Here is a 20,871-nt window from a genome sequence, read left to right on the forward strand (position 1 = left end):
ATATCCAGTTTGGTCCTCCATTTTTATATAATCTTTTAAAACTTATCCTAAACTTTTAATTTACACCTAAAACCATCAAATTAACTCCAATTTTTTCCCATAGCACCAAATAAAAATCACACACCTAATAATTATAATATATACTAATATAAAAATATAAATTCTAGAAATTTAGACACGGACGTGACACTCTGTTTAAAAACAGGGATTCACGGTATTGCTCTGCCGATCTCCGTCGGTGGATCTTTGGAAGCTCGTATAAACACATTGCATGTAAGTAAGTTGAATCGAGAGAAATCTACCGTGGCTGCCGCTCAGCCTCAAAAGCGGCGTCTAAATTCTCTTTTAGGTATTCTTTGCAATCTTTATGGCCCGACGGAGGTAAAAGTAATAGGTCTAATGGATTGGCTATAGACGACGCTGTCTTAGTCAAGAATGGAGAGAGATGGAGAAAACGTGTTGAAGATTTTACAGGTTAGATCCCTGTGGAAGGAGGAGGAAGAGCCATTTTGGGTGAAGAGGAAACCGTAAGGAAGAGGAAGAGGAAGGGGAAGATGAAAGATTGGGGTATTATGGGAAAGTCACACAAAAACAGTCTAGATATGTAGTAGGTTGAGTAAATGAGTTAAATATGTAAATGGACCTCCCATTTGATCTAGTTTTGTAATTTACCCTTCTAAAAATATTAAACTCAAATTTAATAACTTCCTAATTAAGAAGTTTGATAATAAGTGAGCATGAGAGTTGTTTTTTCTATTTTTTTGATAAATGATTGAATTGTCAAAATCAGCCCATAATCATGAGTTGAAAGTTGCAAGTGGCCCAACTGGCCATTTATTTCTATTCATTTTAGATTAATTACATAGATCCACCTCATGTGTTAATCTTCAAATCTTCACATGTTATATTCAATGAGCATTCATGGGGAACATGAACATATCAATCTAAAATTTTCTTTCTTTTCTTAGGAGAATCAAATATTTAAATCTCTCATCAATTTAATTTTTATTTTTATTGTAATGATTAACTCATTGGTTAAATATATTCAAAGAGGTATCAGAACACTTTAAAAGTTCAAAGGATCAATCAACTTTTTTGAACAAGTTCAGGAGATAAATGATGTATTAAGTCTATATTAAACTTTAGATTAATTAATTATTTTAACACAAACCTTGATGTTTTAAATGCATACTATTTGTGAACAGTTGGGCTCTTTAATAATCCAGTTATGCATGTAAATTAAATTTCTAACGCGAGTGAAATTATCAGCATGCCACTGTTTTAATACCTTATGTAATACATATGATGCAAAGAAGGGTTGTGAGGAAAAAATTGTCGAAAGTTTTAACGGTAAACAATCAAAATGATTTTTAAATTAAAACTTGAAAGAGCTCAATGAAACTTCCAATTTGATAGAGGGATGAACCTAACTCTCACGAAGGCGCAAATTTCATAATTTGATTGATAAAAAAAAATGATTCCCGTTACATTTAAAGAAATTAATTTATACCCAACTGATCATAAGTCTAATAATTAAACTAGCAGGTAAATTACATCAATGATATCTGAACTTTACATAATTCACACTTTGGTATTTAGATTACATTTTATTTCAAAAATATACTTAAAAGTAACGATAACCGGACAATTTAGTATATTTTACCGGTTAATGACCGGACAATTTAGTATATTTTACTGGTTAATTACCGGTCAACGCGAGTTTCATGAGTTAATTACATTAATGGTCCCTGAACTTTATCATAATTCATACTTTGGTACCTAGCTTTTTTTATCCTAAAAACATAACTCAAGTAAAGGTGATTGAAAAATTTAGTTCATTTGATTACTTAATGACTGGATAGCATGAGTTTGACCATTTTGAACTAAACATTGAGACTCACCATACACTCAATTAACATGAAATTACAATATTGTTATTTGTATTGTAATTTTATATTAATTGAATGTATGATGTGCCTCAGTTTTTAATTTAAAATGGTCAAACCCACGTTGACCGATGACTGATCGGTCAAATATACTAAAATATTGAGTCATCTTTACTTGAAGTGTATTTTTTGGAAATGAAATCTAGATACTAAAGTGTGAATTAGGGTAAAATTCAGGTATCATTTGTGTAATTTACTCTTAAACTAGCTAATAATACATAGATTAGAGGGATACAAATGGAAAACTAAAAAGATAAGGGTAAAGCCGTAAATATTTTTTAATGGCAAAAAGGTAAATAAAATAAAGTTCAAGAAGAGCCCACTTGAAGATTGGGAGGTGACGTTGGTGCATATATTTATGGAAGGGAACCATGTAGCGAACTGGATGGCACACTCTTGTCCTTAGATCTTCACAACTACACAGGCATTCACGATATTATTGTCGTTGCCTCAAATGATTAGTAATGTTTCTTTTCTTTGTTTTGTTTTGCCTTCGGAGACCCTCCTCTGATACCAAAAAAAAAAAAAGACCTTACTCAAAAGCGAGCAAAAAAGACCCTCCTGAAATCTCTCGACAATGATAATTGGGGTCGCAGAACTCAACACCATTTGTTCCTTTTCTTATTGGGTTTGGGTTGTCGACATCAACCTTCAGTCGACGACATGAGCCTCTAAAATACCATTTTCGACGCCTATTTTGCTCCGGACGCTTCCTTAATGATTAATCATGTGTTTAAAAAAATTGGTAATTTTATAAAAAAAATAATAATTGATAAAGAGCTTAATTTTATCCTTTTAAAGATTGGAGTTTAATATATTCATTTAAAAACTTGGAGTTTAATGCATAAAAATTGAATTGATAAGGGCTATAATATATAAACATTTTGACTTTTTCTAAAGAAATAATTTATACCATACTCTTATTACCAAAAAATTTATACCATACTCTATATGTATATTTTGGTAGGTAACATCATTCTATATATATAGAAAAAGAGGTATAGAGCTGCAAAATTCCTCATTGATTAAAGTTTCCCATTCCTTTTCTCTAAAATATGAACTTCTCTACCTCTCTCCCTCTCACTGCCAAGAGGTAACAACATTCTGATTCTTTAATTTTTCTTTTTCTTCTTCATTATTATTTCTTAAAGAGATAATAATCTTCTAATAATTATCTTCGTGGTGCACAAAACTCGAATCTCGACCCACCCAGTAACAGATCCAAAGAGGTTTGAGCATCCGTAGATCACCATATAGCACTATGAATTCTAAATTGATCTTTTCAGTAAATCATAGATCTGTCACTATTTCGACCAAGTTGTTTAGAATATTATAAATTCTTAAAATTTTCTATTTTGAGGTCATCAACGGTCATTTTGAAGCGTTATTTGCAGTTTAATGGTCATAATGTTAGAAAGTATAAAATTGAATGACTTTTATGTTATGTTTTGAAATTTAGTGACCATACTGTGAAGATGAGTAAAGTTCAGTGGTCATATGTGTAATTTACCCTCTCAATGGATCTAAATTAATCTTTTCAGTAAATCATTGATCCGTCACTGTCTCGGCTAAGAGTTGGATGGTTTTATTTCCCTTGTTTATTATTATATAATATCGTATGAATTAGATGTACGCTCTTTTAATTGCAGGTTAGCAGGCAAAGTTGCAATAATCACCGGAGGTGCTAGCGGTATCGGAGCCAGCACCTCAACACTATTCGTCAAAAATGGAGCAAAGGTAATCATAGCTGATGTACAAGACGCTCTTGGCCAATCATTATGTGAAAAACTAACAACCTTAAACGACACTACGAACAATGACGATGTTTCCTATGTACATTGCGACGTTACGAACGACAACGATGTAAAAAATGTCGTCGACTACGCACTCTCCAAATACGGGAAACTAGACATAATGTACAACAATGCTGGAATCACTGGCGACATCGAATTTTCAATATTAGCCACTGACAACGACAACTTCAAAAGGGTTTTTGACATAAATGTGTACGGCGGATTCCTAGGAGCAAAACACGCGGCCCGAGTCATGATTCCTGCGAGAAAAGGTGTCATTCTTTTCACTTCGAGCATTGCTTCTGTGTCGTGCGGTGAATCGCCACACGCTTATACGATGTCGAAGCACGCGGTGGTCGGATTGATGAAGAATTTGTGCGTGGAACTGGGGGCGTTTGGTATCAGGGTTAATTGTATATCTCCTTGCGCACTTGCTACACCATTGCTTGAAAATGCAATGGGGGCCGATAAGAGTTTTGTAGAGAGAGTTGTTTGTGAATCTGCTAACCTGAAAGGGGTGGTGCCGGAACCCGAGGACGTGGCAGCGGCCGCCGTGTTTTTGGGTAGTGATGAATCTAAGTTTGTGAGTGGGTTGAATCTTATGGTGGATGGAGGCTACACCACTACTAATCAATCTTTCAATATCGTCCTCAAAAATTTAATGTCTTGATGACCAAATGGTACAATTCTTACAAATTTCAGCTATTTTGAAATTGTAATAAATGAAATGTAAACTTAATTTTTTTTGGGTACTAATAATTGAACTAATTAATTAAGATTGATTTAAGTGGAAAGTGTTTTTACTCGCCGAACTCAAATACTAATGTATGTAGAAGACGTTAGATGAAAAATTAATTATTTAGGCCCCGTTTGTTTGTCGGAAAATATGGTGCAGGAAAATATTTACTTGATTTTTCAGTGTTTATTTGTTTAGGAAAATAAGTTAATGGAAAATTTTAGATTAGTCAATAGAAAAATATAGGATGAAAATGAGAAAAATATTTTAGCATTTTGGAAAAAGTAAAACATTTTTCTAACCTTTTTGGAACTGTATTTCATTTCTTCTTGCCTTTTTAAAAACAGTAATCACCCATCATTTCTTCTTGCCTTTTTAAAAACAGTAATCACCCATCATTTCTTCTTGTTTTTTAATGTTGTAGCTAAACACGAGAATTGTTTTTCCAATAATGTTTTTCCTTTACTCAATATTTTTCAAAACACAATATTTTCTGACAAACAAACGGGCGTTTGGTTTTCTTTTTCGTAGTTTCTTTTTTGTTTTTCTACTCTAAACGTTAAAATAAAAATATTTCATTAGGATTGAGAAATAATTCTTTATAGCTATCTTAAAAAGAAAATCAGCTAACTTCTAACGGGTGCCAGTCAACGAAATGAAGGAAAGCTAATATATCTCGACAGTTATATACGAGGGTTTAAAACACAATTTAGGGCTCGTTTAGTTCACATGTTGTTATTTACTTTTTATTGTTGCGGCTAGTTATTTGTTATTTTATTGTTTGTTGTTGCTGATAAATAGTAGATATCAGTTGTTTTTTCAGCTAAAAGCACATGTTTTAGAATTCTATCAAACACTTTTTATCTTAGAATTAAAAAAAACAAAAAGTAGTTCCAGAAAATAGAAAACAAATGGACAGTCAATTTTCAGAACTGTTTTTTGTCTTTTAAGTCTAAACAGAAGATAAAAAAGCGTTTGGTAAAAATCTGAAACAACTGCTTTTTACAGAAAAATCACCTAATATCTGCTACATATCAGTAACAGCAAACATCAAACATCTAATAGTAGCAGCAAGCAGCAAACACGCTCATGTGAAACAAACGGATCCTTAGTCTTACGAAGAGAAAAAAAAAAGAATAAATTAAGGACACATATAAACACGTGAGGATGTCCTAACCAAACATTTAAAACTCTCTATTTTGAAGTGAAAATGCAAACATGGTATGAAAAAGAGCAACCAAACACCCTGTAGTCCGAAATATGTTATATATATAATTAGTATATTTATTCAAATTGATATATATATATATATATATATATATATATATATATATATATATATATATATTTGAACGATTAATTAAGAGAGAAAATGGAATTTCTTCAAAACAAAAAAGGGATAAAAAGGAAAAAATCAGAAAATAAAAAGTAATAAATAATTGGATAAGAACCACATGTATGAATATGACTTGTTGGATAACAATAAATTTTTAAATGAATGTCAGAATGATATATAAATACTAATGGGCCACAAGACTATCAATACATTTTTTTTTAAAAGATAAATAAATAAAATTATGAGTAAATTTCATTACGACATTTGTCCATTTCACACTTTAGTGTATAACTTTTAATTTATCTTAGTAATATGTACGAACTTATAGATGACTTTTCACTTTAGTGTACATCAGGTAAAAATATCAATGCGCCACGTCAATAGTTTGACCGGTTCAAAAAGTCAAAATTGGACTACCTAATATAATATTACCTTTATACTGTTATCCCTCCATCTTGAAGATTAATCAAATGGGTCGTTGATTGCGTTGATACTACCACTTCCACCACTGTCGCCACCACCATTTAAGTTTTGAATTTTCTAGTTCTTAATGGCTCTTCATTTTCATCAAATGGGTTATGCGTTATCACTTTGGGTTGCGATAGAGAGAGATGGAGAGACAAAATTAGAGAGAGTATGATGAATGAGAGGGTAGGATGGTAATTGAATATAAGATGGGTCCCTGATTTTTTAAGAAATGACTTGAAAAATGGTGATACAACAAATATGACGGTTTGACCGGTCATTTTTACCTGTTGTACACCAAAGTTTGAGGTCACCTATAAGTTTGTACATATTAGTAAAATAAATTGAAAGTTATACACCAAAATACGAAATGAGACAAATGTTGTACACCACTAATAAAATTTACCCAAATTATGAGCATTTGACCATTAAAGGCTCTTGGTATATTGTTCAACCATTTACATTCTTTGCACATTTTCTAGATGGGACATCTATTATAAACTCCAAACTTATATAGGGTCAAAGAAAAATTTGATTTAAGGCCGGTTGTTTCACATGCTACTGTTTGTTATTGTTATTAGATGTTTGTTGTTATTGATAGGTAATAAATATGATTGATTTTTTTTTTTGTTAAAAAACAGTTTTTCGAAATTTTACTAAACACTTTTTGTCTTGTCTTTAGAATTAAAAGATAAAAAGCAGTTATAAAATATGGGGAAAAAATGGACACTTAGGGTCCGTATGTTTTACCTACTGTTTACTGTTGCTGGTGGAAAAAACTGATTTTCCAAAAAGCATAAATTTTTTTGCTTTTGTAAAATGCTACTTTTCATGTGTAAAAGGCAAAACAGAAGGTCATTAACAGAACATCTAAAATTCTTTACTTTGAAGTGAAAAGGGAAACAGAAATATAAAAAAGAGCAAACTGAACACCCTTAAACCTGATACCAATTGAATAATTGAATCTAATGCTAGATCAATAAGGATGGATTCCATAGTATATAAACTTTTTTTTCTTTTTCAACAAAATAATAATAATAATAATAATAATTAATCTAGATAAGAAATAAAATATATATGATACTCATTTTTATGGAGATAAATTTTCAAGTTTGAATAAAATTTTGCTTTTTTTAAGAATAAACTTTTACTTGATTTTAAAAGCAATTTGGAAATTCTTCGGAATGTGCGATATCGGATACGATTTACTAAAAAAGAATTGTATTCCTAAAACTAATTTGTCGTGTATTTTGGTATAATATCGAGTTATATCCAAAATATGATTGACTGAAATTAAGCTATAATTCTAACTTATTATAAATATTATTTGAGATATATTTATGGTGTTTCAAGTAAAAATGGATTCGTTTTGTCTCAAGTTGTGATTTTGTTAATCAAGTTCAAACGTAATTTCGCCGGATTAATATCTCAATTTCTACAACTAATTCGTTCTAAATTGTGTTTAAAGACGATTATAATCTAAATTGTAAATTATAATATAAAATCATATTACAGAGTTAATATTAACTTCAAATCAAGATTTATGTTGTACTATACGTTTAGAATATGATTATGCTAACGAATAAACGAAAAGATCGAGATATAAATAGCCGAAATAAAATTGAACGCTTAAATCCGAACCTTTTATTAATAAATGATACGTTTACAAAATATTACATTTTTTTGCAAGAAAATAAAGGTTTTAGATATGTCCGGAGGACGAGATATTTTCTATTGGGGGTTCTGAATCGCTCATTAAGGTGATAACCGACGCTTACCGCTTCTAGAAGGCTTGGTCGAGGCCCACATTTAATCTGCAAGCCTCAGCAAATATACTAGGCCCATCAGCCCAAACAAGTTTAGACTTCAATAGGAGTTCAGAATCCATTTCAATACGGGTCCGGGTCTATATCTCAAAGCGGGCTAAAATAATTTCGGTACGAGCCAAGGATCCATAAAGTTAAACGGATCTAGAATCCATTTGAGTAAAAGGTCAAGGATCTACGAAGCTAAAGGAGTTATAATCCATTTCACTGAAGGGCTAAGGATCTACAAAGCTGATTGCTAATAGCTGTTTGTTTGTGTAAAGTGATAAATAAGTAAAATTATATTTTATAGCTACATTTTATTTGGAGTTAAATGTTAATAATCAGGGTAAAAATATCTTTCAAAAGAGATGAAGCAATAAACTAATTGAAAAAGCTCTTAAAACCAAATTTTTTTATCCTTAAGCTCGTTCAAACTTCTCTTCACCAAACGCCACTATTAGATGTTTGACTAATCAAAACCTTTAAAGTGACTCAAACTTCAAGTTCTTTACCAAACAAGGTAGGTAATGATTTTTTTTTTTATAATCAAATTCCAAAGTTAAAAATAAATAAATATAGTTTTATTTATTTTAAAGAATAAATAAATATAGTTTTACGGTTCACATATAGTGTGGGTCCATACCTAGTTATAGATATAGTTTTATTTTAAGAAAATAAATATATTAGTTGGATGAGTCGGGTTGAATTGGGTTTGGAAACTAGTTTTCTTAGTTTGGCCTAGCCATTCGAACCCGATATAAATATAGTTCGGAGTAAATTCAACTTGGACAAAATAATTACATGTCAAATACGGTGAGGACCGATCTGAGATAAATCTGATTTCCAATTATTATCAGGAGCGGATTTAGGGGGGGGGGGGGGTCAAAGGGGGTATTTCCCCCCCCCCCCCCCCCCCCTTCATCCGGGGAATTTTTTTTTTCCCAAAACGACGTCGTTTTGGTATTTCCCTCCTCGCGTTCCTTCGTCGATCTCGAGCATCGCCTCCTCATCCTCTCCAGCAAGCACGCGGCACGCCCCTCCTCTCCCTCCTCCATCCAGCAGCGACGACAGCCTCGACGCCTCCTCTCCTCTCCTCTCCGACCGGCCGGCGGCCATCATCTCCAACAGGCTAGTTTAACTTTTTTTGGTCCTTTAATTTAAATTTTAGGTTAAATTAAATGTTAGGTTAAATTAATTTTAGATTAATGGATATTGTGAATTAGTTAGTTTGTTCTTAATTGTTAGTTTGATAGTTTGTTCGTAATTGTTATCCTTAATTGATTGATAGTTAATGGATATTGATTGATAGATTGTTTTTAATTTTAGGTTATTCTTAATTTTGGGTTAATGGATTGAATTGGTTGAATTGATTTGATATTATTAGTTGAATTGATTTAGCATTATTGATTGAATTGATTTGGCATTATTTATTTATGTTGGTTAATGGATAAATTTGTGTTTAAAAGAGCACGAAGTTCGGTTGACGAATTATCTAGCAGTATATTTTTTTCAATTAATGTTATTTTGTCTAAAAAAAATTTACATAGAATTTTGCCCCCCCTCCGCTCCCTCCCTCCCTCAAATCCTGATTCGCCACTGATTATTATTAACGGAGCAATGTACATAGTAATGAATCTCGTTATCTATAAAATGATGTATGTATTTTTATCAAAAAAAAAAAAAGAATCTCGTTATCTACACTCCATTTATACGTCATGTAACACTCATCAATAACATATCAAATATATGCCAAGGATCTACAAAGTTGAAGGAGCCAGGATCCATTTCAGTAAAGGGCCAAGGATCTACAAAGCTAAATGGGCCAGAATCCATAAAAAACGGATCAAAATCCACAAAGTCAAAACGGACAGAATCCATTTCAGCAAAGGTACAAATCCACAAATTCAAACGGGCCAGGATTACCCTTATAAAATTGGATTGGATCTGTGCGTCGGTTCAGCCCGACCCGTTTGGCTGCCAAATAGGAGATAATTTTTTATAAGCAAAGTTAAAATAAATAAATATATTTTTACGGTTTACATAGTGCGGATCCATATCTAGCAATATATAGTTTTATTTTATTTTTAAAAGATAAAGGGTCAAATACAGGAATATCATAATTAAATACAAAATTACAACTAACTCATATTACTAAATTTAATTTTTAATACGTCGTTATTCTTTATATATATGATTTTACACCATAATTTAAAAATTATAGACTTCAATTCATAAATCATAAACCTTAGAAAATATATTGTAGACTTCTAATTTATAAATTCTAATCCTTAAAATATACTAAAAGTACTGATTTCACTAGTTTGGTATAATCCAAAATTATGACTTGAAATAGTTGTAAATAGTTTTTAAAATATGAATTTCTGTGTAATTTTCCCAAAGATAAATATATTAGTTTGGACTGAGTTTGGAAATTAGTTTCCTTAGTTTGCCCAATCCTCCAATCCCAATATGAATATAGACAGGTTGACTGGACCTAGTTAAATGTAAAACTTGGTCAGGCCTGATCTGAGCCTAACTCAATCCAACACATTAACAGATCTAATTTTCAATTATTACTAACGGAATACTCTATATAGTAATTATAGAATTTCGTTATCTGTACTCCATTTGTACATCATGTAACACTCATTAATAACAATACACACATACTTTTGTCCTCTCTCTCGTAGGGGTTTTTCGATCCTCCTTCTCGTGGGAGTCAAGGTATCGCTCTCTGTTCCCTTGATTGGCTGCTTGATTTGGTTTGTGCGTAGCTCTATTGTTTGCCAATTCCTTCTTGATCGGTGATTATTCATCTGTCTCTGTCTTCTGGGGTTTTTTGATCCTCCTTCTCGTGGGAGTCAAGGTATCGCTCTCTGTTCTCTAATTTTGCTGCTGGTTTTGGTTTGTGCGAAGCGCTATTGTTTGTCAATTCCTTCTTGATTGGTGATTATTCATCTGTCTATGTCTTCTGGTGAGTAATCGAGGGTCTCAGTGTAATTCTTGATTAATTTCCAAAATTGCATGAGTCTGATTGTTTCAAGCCCTGTTTTTACTGTCAAATCCTATTTGTTTGCCGTTTTGTCACTTTGCTCTGGTTTTTGGTGAGTTACCAAAGGGTTAGTGTATTTCAAGGTTAATTTCTGCATTTTGAGGCTAGGGTTTATGGATCAAGGGATGGATCATCTTTCGTTGGCGGAAGATGAAGAATCCCCTTTTGATTTTTTGTCGAACAGGGAAGAGGTTTCAGAAGGTTTGGAAAATCTTGTTTTGATAGGAAGATTTTTAACTGAAAGAGTGATAAACTTTACAACTATGAAAATCCGTATGGCAGATATTTGGATGCCAAAGAAAGGGGTCTGGATTACAGCAGTGAATGCTAACCTATTCTCATTCAGATTTTATCATAAGATTGATAAGGAGAGGGTTGTTGAGGGTGGTCCGTGGTCGTTTGATGGTAAAATGCTGGTTTTAGGAGAGTGTGGAATTGGGCAGAATCCTGTTCAGGTGGATCTATCAATGATGCCAATATGGGTTCAGGTATATGGTATTCCGGCAGGTTTCTTCTCGGAAGCTGTTGGTAGGCAGATTGGTGAGTTTATTGGGGGTTTTGTGGACTATGACGGGAATAATGATTTGAGTCCACGGAGGTTGGAATATATGCGTATTAGAGTTCTTGTGGATGTTCGAAACCCGTTAAAAAGATGCAAACGAATTAAGCGCTCTGTATCCGAATTTTCGTTTCTTCAATTTAAGTACGAGAGGTTGTGTAACTTTTGTTTTCTTTGTGGAGTATTAGGCCATACGGAAAGATTTTGTGATAATCTTTTCATTGAAGATACAAGAGGGTTAAAGCGTGAATGGGGTGTTTGGCTGGTTGCACAGGTCAGGCGTGGGAGTGTAGGGCAGACCTCGCGTTGGCTGCGGGAACCAAATCTGAAGGATGAAGAGGCTTGGAGGGCAGGACAAAATTCGGTTAATACTAGTGGATCAGTGATCAATACGGGTAAGGGGAAGGAGATTATAAAAATTTCAGGGAAAGAAGTAGCAGGCAGAGAAGAGGAGGAGCTGGTTCTGTTAGAAGTGAGAAAGCGGAGGAGAGCCGAAGATTTGTTGAATAATGAGTATGAAGGTGATGTTGGCATGGACACGAATTTGGGAGAGGGATATCTGGAGTAACTGGAGTTTCTATGGGAAATGAGGATTCTACAGTTACTGATGTTCAGTTTTTGGTGAGGCCTGAAGTTCAGGTCCGCCAGCAAAAATGACTTGCCTTAGTTGGAACTGTCGGGGTCTCGGTAACCCCCGGGCAGTTCATGTGCTGAGTGATCTGTTAAAAGTTCACAAACCGAATTTGGTTTTTCTTATGGAGACACTTGTAAATAAAGGGAGAATGGAGAGTTTGAAGAGACAGTTTAATTTCTCGGGGTGTTTTGTGGTGGAAGCTAGGGGGCATAGTGGAGGGCTTGCTATGCTTTGGAAGGATTCTGTGGATTTTGTGATTAATAGTTTTTCAAATAATCATATTGAAGGGGCTGTTAGGGACTTATCTTTGGGTGAATGGAGATTCATTGGTTTTTACGGTTGGGCTGATCGTAATAGGCAAAAGGAGTCTTGGGAGTTATTGAGTAAGATTGCTCAGTCATCTATTCTGCCTAGTTGTTATATGGGTGATTTTAATTGTATTTTACGGACGTCGGAGAAGAGAGGGGGTTCTGATTATCCTAACTATCTGATTCAACGGTTCGCTGATACTATTAGTTCGAATGATTTACATGAGCTGGCTGTTAGGGGTAGTGAGTTTACATGGGATCGAGGAAGGGGGACAAACCATTGGGTCTGTGAGAGACTTGATCGGGTCTTTGCTGATAGTGGCTGGTTGGCGAAATTTGTTAATCACCGGGTTACTAATTTGAATGTTTCTTATTCTGATCATTCGGTCCTGTTGTTGGAATCTGTCATACTTTCGTCAGTGGCAAAGAAATACCAATTCAAGTTCGAATCGGCTTGGATGCAAGAGGATGGCTTTAGTGAGTCTGTGAAAAACTGCTGGAAGGCAAATCATGCTGCTGATATTCAGAAAAAGTTGGCGGATTGTAGTGTAGTCATGGAGCGGAGGGGTCGTGATGTTAAATATAGGTTTTCTGCTCAGATTTGTAAACTGAAAGCGACTTTAGAAAGATTGAAAGACAGAACTGATACGGCTTCAGTGGAGAGATTTATACAGGTTAGAAATAAATTGAACAGAATTCTTGAGCAAGAGCAGTTGTACTGGAGACAAAGAGCAAAGGCATTTTGGCTAAAGGATGGGGATCGTAACACAAAATTTTTTCATGCCTGTGTTACTGCTCGGAACAAAATAAATAGGATTGACTGTCTTGTTGATGAGGAGGGTGTGGCCCATGAAGACGAACCGGGTAAGAAATCTATTGCTTTTAATTACTTCTCAAAGCTTTTTCTGCAAATGAATTGCCTGATTATAGTGGGATTAGGGTGGTTCCTCGGCTTGTGTCTTTAGAAGCTAATACTGTGTTAACAGCGCCTTTCCTGTTTGAGGAATTTACTACCGCCCTCTTTCAGATGCGGCCGGAAAAATCCCCGGGTCCTGACGGACTAAATCCGGGATTTTTTCAACTGTTTTGGAAGGAGATTGGGATGGATATTTTTAGAGCTTGTGTAAATTGGCTTGAGAGTAGAGTTTTTCCTGAGGAACTGAATTTTACAGTTATTGCTTTAATTCCAAAAATTGAGAAACCTGATAGAATGTCAAATTTTAGACCGATATCCCTTTGTAATGTTCTGTATAAGCTGATTACTAAGGTCCTGGCAAATAGATTGAAAGGGTTGTTGCCGGATATTATTTCTGAGAGTCAGTCTGCATTTGTTACGGGTCGGTCACTGATTGATAGTGTTCAGATTGCTTTTGAATCTTTACATTATATGAAAAGAAAAAATAGAGGGGGAATTGGTAGGGTGGCCTTGAAAATTGATATTAGCAAGGCTTATGACAGGGTGGATTGGGGTTTTCTGAAGGCAGTTATGTGTAAAATGGGGTTTGATGGTAAATGGGTTGATTGGATCATGTTGTGTGTTAGTACTGTGAAGTATGAGATTAAGGTGAACTGTGATTTAACGGATTTGGTAACTCCTGGGAGAGGGCTGAGATAGGGAGATCCTCTTTCTCCGTACTTGTTTATAATTTGTGCAGAGGTTCTTTCACGTTTAATTGTGCAGGCGGAGGAGGATGGTTTGATAACTGGTTGTAAAATTTGTCCTAGAGCTCCTAGCATTTCTCACCTTTTTTTTGCTGATGATAGCATGCTATTTTTTAGTTCGACGGAAGCTGAGTGTGATCAGGTCCGGCATATTTTAAATTCATATGAAGCTATGTCTGGGCAAGCTGTTAATTTTACCAAATCTGGTGTGTGTTTTAGTTCGAATGTGAATGAAGAGATGAGGTCGTTAATTAAAGACCGGTTAGGGGTGCAAGCAAGCCTGGACACTGGGAAGTATTTGGGCCTTCCTTCTCTTATTGGTAGGTCGAAGAAAGAGATTTTTGGTTTCTTAAAGGATAGATTGAGAAAGCGTTTTAATAATTGGACACATAGATTTTTATCAAATGCTGGTAAAGAGGTGTTGTTAAAATCGGTTGCTCAAGCTCTCCCGACGTTCTGTATGAGTACTTTTCTTTTGCCAAAATCCTTATGTGATGAGCTTCAGAAAATGATGAACTCGTTTTGGTGGGGTTCGAAGGAGAATGGTGGTAAACGCATTCATTGGTGTAGTTGGGATAAGCTGAGTGTACGAAAAGAACATGGCGGATTGGGGTTTAAAAATATTCATGAGTTTAATCTTGCTATGTTGGGAAAACAGGGTTGGAAATTCATTTTGAAGCCAAACACTTTGGTAAGTCGTATTTTCAAAGCTAAATATTTTTCACAAGAATCTTTCCTGTCTTCCAAATTAGGTAATAACCCTAGTTTCGTTTGGAGGAGTGTTTGGTGTTCGGTGAAAGTCATTGAGAAAGGAATTCGTTGGCGTGTGGGAAGAGGTGATAGTATCTCGGTATGGAAGGACCCTTGGTTAAATTTGGAAAATCATAGATATATAAGTTCTGTTAGTACCGAGGTGAATAGATTGGCGGTTGTTGCGGACTTGTTCATTCCTGGAACGAGAATATGGGATAGGGGAAAATTAGAAAATTGGTTTGATATGGAGGATGTGGAGGTTATTAGTCGTATGGTTGTTCCGTATTCTGTGCGTGATGATAGTCTAATGTGGCATTATACGAAAAATGGTGAGTATTCGGTAAAATCTGGTTACCGGTTACTTGAGGCTGATCGAGTTGGTGTGGTCGGTAATCGGGGGTGGAAGGCAATTTGGGAATTAAATGTTCCTCCTAAGGTTAAGTCGTTTATATGGAGACTTTGCTCAAAATCTTTGCCATTCCGAATTAGATTGAACTTTAGACATGTTCCGACTCCGTTAGTTTGTGGAATTTGTGACAATGATGTGGAACATGGCTGGCACCTTTTTTCGGGTTGTGAATTCGCTTCTGAATGTTGGACAAAGATGAATTTGTCATCGCCGGGCAGCGTATGGGAGTGGGTGGAGGATTGGATGTTACACATTCTTTGTACTGTCTCTGTGGAGGAAGCAAGTAAAAGGGCAATGGTTATGTGGGCTGTTTGGACTTACAGGAATGAGAAAATTTGGAATGGTGTTGTGGAGAGTGCGAAGAGGGTGGTGCGAAGAGCGGATGAGTGGAGGGTGGCCTGGGTGAAGGAACAGGAGGGGAAAAATTGGCAGAAGCAGGAGGGTATGGATGTGAGGCGGAATTGCTGGAAACAACCGATGGGTAATCACGTGAAGTGTAATGTGGATGCGGCTACTTTCAGTGATTCGGGTGAATTTGGTATTGGGGCGGTGTTAAGGGGCGTGAGAGGTGTTTTTATTGCGTGTTTTAGTGCGGTTCAAGCTGGACGTCCGTTGGTATTGTTGGCTGAAGGCATTGCTTTGCTTGAAGCAATGAGATGGTGCAGGAGTATTGATATACAGCGGGTGATCTTTGAATCCGACTCTAAGGGTATCATCGATCGAATCAATAATGGAGGTTCAGACAGGTCTGAGATTGGAGGCGTGGTGGAGGATATTCGCAACCTGTTATCTGTTTGTCAAGATTATTCTGTGGCTTTTGTACCAAGATTAGCGAATGGGGTGGCCCACTGTATGGCGCGTCATGCTCGTTCCAATGCTAGTCTTTTTAGCGATACTTCGATTCCTAGTTTTTTATATTCGGCAATTTGTAATGACATTCTTCATGATTAATTGATCTGGTTCTTTTTCTCAAAGAAAAAAAAAATTTAAATCTCTCATATTTTGTACTATATCAAATACACGTGTACATATTTTTTTATAATTTTCATATAAAAAAAATTCACGTGTCTCTGATTTGAGTAATAACACGACACACATGTAATGTAGAAATAATACAATTAATTATAGATAAATAAAATTAATCCAACCGGCAAACCCGAAAGATATAATTATATTATTTATAACGTTAAAGATAAAATTGCAAACGTATAGATATTTTCGCAATTAGAGCTTTGAATTGAGGAACATTTTGACGGTATGTTGAACAGCAACATTGGTTGTACTATAACCACCGTCGACAACCAAATTCAAACCACTAACATACTTAGCTTTATCACTTCCTAAATACAATGCTGCTTCCGCCACATCATTTGCTTCCATTTCTACTCCTTTAAGGTTTGCTGCCGCACCCATAATTTCATCGACCATCTTCTTCTCAATCCCTCCCATTGCTTTCTTTAACAATGGAGTCGCCACCCCATATGGCGAAATGCAGTTAACCCTTACCCCGAATTCCCCCAATTCTACACATAAGTTCTTGGTTAACCCAACCAAGGCTTGTTTTGATACCGCATACAAATGAGGAACATGCCCGTGACTGACTGAAGTTACGCTTGATGTGAAAATTATGCTCCCTTTTCTCGCCGGAATCATAACCTATGTTGCATGAAAATGAAATTTATCAAAATAGGATGGACTAATATAGCCTAGTCCGCTTGATTAATATTTATTTTTAAATTTACATATTTAAAAAAATCTATATTTTATTTTTTTATTTTTAAATATATTATTCTTTGTTAGGTAGGTTATTGGGTTTGAGTTATGATTTGATATTTAAGCTCGAAACAGCAGATATGAGTCCATCTAAATTAACAACTACTTAAGATTTGGGTTGAGCATATGAAAGCCTGGTGGACTCGATCCGACCTATCCTAGCCCGATCCATAAACATATTTACATACAAGACACGTTTGTAGGAAATAAGTTTCCAAATTTTAAGAAATGAGTTTTTTTTTAATCATGGGAAGATGATTTAAAATGTTTCGTATAAGTTTTTAAGAATTTCAGTTTCCAAAATAGAATCGTGAAAGGTTTTAAAATGGGATAAGGGATCAAATTTGACCCTAACGTTTTTGGTGAAGTACAGATTTGGCATTGACATGTGAAATAGTCTAAATTTAACCCTAATATTTTCAAGTAAGATCAATTTTAGCTATATGTTACCGAAAATTTGAAAATGTTGGTTTGACTTTATTTAACTGTCACAAAGGCATTCGAAACATCAATTACGTCTAAGATATTTAATGTATCACTAACACGGTTATAAAAAACTTACTAAAATGCTAAAAACTAAGTATGTCACATATAAGTTAATCACAAATTTTTTTGTAGATGTGTCTAAAATATTTAGTGTGTTACTAATAATATAGTTATAAATAACCAATAAAAAAATTATGAAAGTATTTGAGTTTATCGACAAACGTTTTTGGAATGCCTAATGTGATAGTTAAATAATAATCAAACTAATGTTTTCAAATTTTCAGTAGTTTAGAGCTAAAATTGATCTTACCTGGAAACATTAAGTTTATATTTAGATCATTTCATACGTTAGGACTAAATCTAGACTTTTTAAATAAAGTTCTCATACAATATATAGATCATAACCTTTGCGGCGTGTTTGGCTACCAAGAAAGCTCCCAACACATTGACATCAAAAACTTTCTTAAAATCCTTATAATCAACCTCCAATATGCTCTGGCTTAGACTTTCCGGCGTAACACCCGCATTACCAAACACTATATCAAGCTTCCCATACCTTGTTATCGTTTCTTTTATAGCATTTTCGACGTGACTTTCATTCGTAACATCACAATGAACATAATAAGCTTGGGAACCGATGTCTTTACATATGGACTCTCCTAGTTCATCTTGAATGTCGGCGATGACAACATTCGCACCTTCTCTGGCAAAGAGTCGCCGATACCGCTTGCTGCGCCGTGATTAATGCTACTTTACCTTCTAATCTGCAAAGATTGAGTGATTTTAATAAATTGATCATACAAATATTCAATTAAGAAAAGAAATAACAAGTTTTAATTACCTCTTGGAAATGGGAGTAAGTGACGAATTCATTTTCTCTTAATTTTTTTTTTTTTGTTTAATGAGAGATTTTATTGCATTTGTTTAAAATAATTAGGTCTCAAATTTGATTGGGATTATAATATTTATAAACCTGAATTTTCTTCCAATTTTCAACATCCATTTATGATTTAGATGACTAATTAATGAGATTTGAATTACAAAATGAGAGTTTTTCTACCCAACTGTCCACATTTTTCTGATAGTGCATTAATTTGGCCAATTCCACATCAATTATCATGCAATCTTGGTTAAAAAAACATAATTAAACCCTGAATTTTGTATGTTTTAAGGATCAAATCTCTAATCAATTATTTTTTTCTATTGAGTCATTGATCATTAATTTTGTTATGAATTCAACATTTAAGAGATTCAGCATGTTGTCATGGACATTTTTACTTGCATATGTACAAATAAAAAAATAAGTTTCTTGAATAGAGGAGAGAGAGTAAAAAGTAACATGAAATTACAAAAATTGATTTTCAGTAGGTTTTTCTAAGCTGGAAATCGAGCTTGGAAGAATCAGCTGAAAATGGATTTTGGTGTTAATGGAAAAGAGTGACTTGGCGATTCTGATGTTAGGATCATGAAATTGGAGAGGAGAATATCGAGTTTGGAAGAACATACTGAAAATTATTTTCTATAATTTCTTTTTAGTTTTTAATTTTTATTTCTCCTAGTCAAGAAACTCGTTTTTTTATTTGTCCATTGCCGAATCGTCCTAACAATATATGCAGATCCATAACATAATCAATGACCAATGACTCAATGTGGAAAAATAATTAATCAGAGGCTTGATCCTTAAAACAGACAAATTTCAGAGCTTAATTATACTTTTTTGCCAAAAAAACCACTAACAAATATGTTTCTTTTAATCAAGGCTAATAAATTATATTAATTACTTTGATTATAGAATTTGATACGGTCAGTACAATATGATAGTTTTAATCGTAAATTAATAAAGTTTTATACTTCTCTCAAGCTTAATTTGAAAAAAAAAATTCAAATGGGTTGACTCCAAATTTCCAAAGGAGATGAAATTTGATTTAGATTGATAAAAGATGCATCCATTATTAACAAAAAGATTTATATACCCTTAAACCCTCGGCTAGAAAAGATTTAAAAGCCCCTAAGACACAACTAACATACCTATGTATTAAGGTTAAAAATCTGATAATCCACACAACATGTTGGGATATTCACACGTCATGTGAATTAAATAAAAAGAAACATAACCTCCCCTTTTCCGTGGCTAAGTGACACGTCGTGTGGTTTTTGGTCCTTCTCATTTGCGACTGCCTTTCAAACCACACGATGTGTTGCTGTCCAACATGATGTGTGGGTTCTGTGTCATTGATTCCCCATTATCTTTAGTATTGCTCTCGTCATTCTCTCATTTCCGAAAAGAATTGGACCCTAAGTCTTGGGTAGTGTACTAGATAGACGCATCCGACTTAAAAGGACTTAAATTTCGCATGTTAATAATGGAGATGTCTTTTCCAACTAAATCGAGATTGCTATATAATAAGCATTTGCATTTACTTTCTTATTGATCTTGTAAGGACCATATCTCTTAAGGTCAAAGATTACTACTCGGGTCACTAGCTAGACGCTCTTTACCTAAATACACCATGCAATTGAAAGACCTGATAGACCTTATCACAGAGAATAAAAAATATAGATGGATAGAGGATCCCCTTGTCGTAAGCCCCGTTGAGGAATAAGATGATCCACCATGACACCATTCACCACAAAATTATAGATAACAAAGGTCACACAAAGCATTATCTAGTCCACAAACACAGAATGAAGGCCCAACTGAATCAAAATAACTTTTAGATATAGCCATTTGATTTGATCTAGGGATGACAATAACATCAAGGAGAACTGTTTTTAACCTATTAGCAAGAGCTTTGGTTCGTCTAGATGTATTGCCTCTTTGACCTGACTTTTTTCACTACTCGTCCCCTCTCGTCTAATCGACTAGATGCCCGCATTACAATGTGGTCAGAACCTCTCCTTTCTTCAAATGATTAAGGGATGAAAATGAAGCCATCAAAGATCCATGGCCCTCCATCAACTATCCTTTTTAGGTCGAGCATGAAACAATTGAAAGATGTACAACCTTCTGCCAAGCTTGCGAATAATGATGCCCTTCCCCAGTCGCCAGAGGCCATTCATACGGTGCTTCATCACTGAAAACTTAATAACTCTATCAGTAAAAAAAGCGCCCCACAACGTTTAGGGCTACCTCGTTCCCTTCACACCCTTA

At 34.5% G+C, this 20,871-nt stretch overlaps 1 protein-coding gene and 1 pseudogene across 1 annotated transcript; one reads left to right on the forward strand and one right to left on the reverse strand.

Annotated features, from left to right (window-relative positions):
• Positions 1–2,898: 2,898 nt before the first annotated feature.
• LOC136209268 (short chain aldehyde dehydrogenase 1-like) lies at positions 2,899–4,553 on the forward strand. Its single transcript, XM_066000694.1, has 2 exons — positions 2,899–3,039; positions 3,596–4,553. The coding sequence occupies exons 1-2, from the start codon at positions 3,002–3,004 to the stop codon at positions 4,407–4,409; spliced, it is 852 nt and encodes a 283-aa protein (XP_065856766.1). The 5' UTR covers positions 2,899–3,001; the 3' UTR covers positions 4,410–4,553.
• A 12,132-nt stretch (positions 4,554–16,685) lies between these two features.
• On the reverse strand, positions 16,686–18,593 carry LOC136208201 (short chain aldehyde dehydrogenase 1-like; annotated as a pseudogene).
• Between the last annotated feature and the right edge of the window lie 2,278 nt (positions 18,594–20,871).

This window comes from Euphorbia lathyris, chromosome 10 (genome assembly GCF_963576675.1).
Source record: "Euphorbia lathyris chromosome 10, ddEupLath1.1, whole genome shotgun sequence".
Classification (NCBI taxonomy): Eukaryota; Viridiplantae; Streptophyta; class Magnoliopsida; order Malpighiales; family Euphorbiaceae; genus Euphorbia; species Euphorbia lathyris.

Coding starts and splice junctions, on each gene's coding strand:
- LOC136209268 (XM_066000694.1), top strand. CDS start 3,002: ATGAACTTCTCTACCTCTCTCCCTCTCACTGCCAAGAG. Junction 3,040..3,595: donor CTCCCTCTCACTGCCAAGAG/GTAACAACATTC, acceptor TTTTAATTGCAG/GTTAGCAGGCAAAGTTGCAA.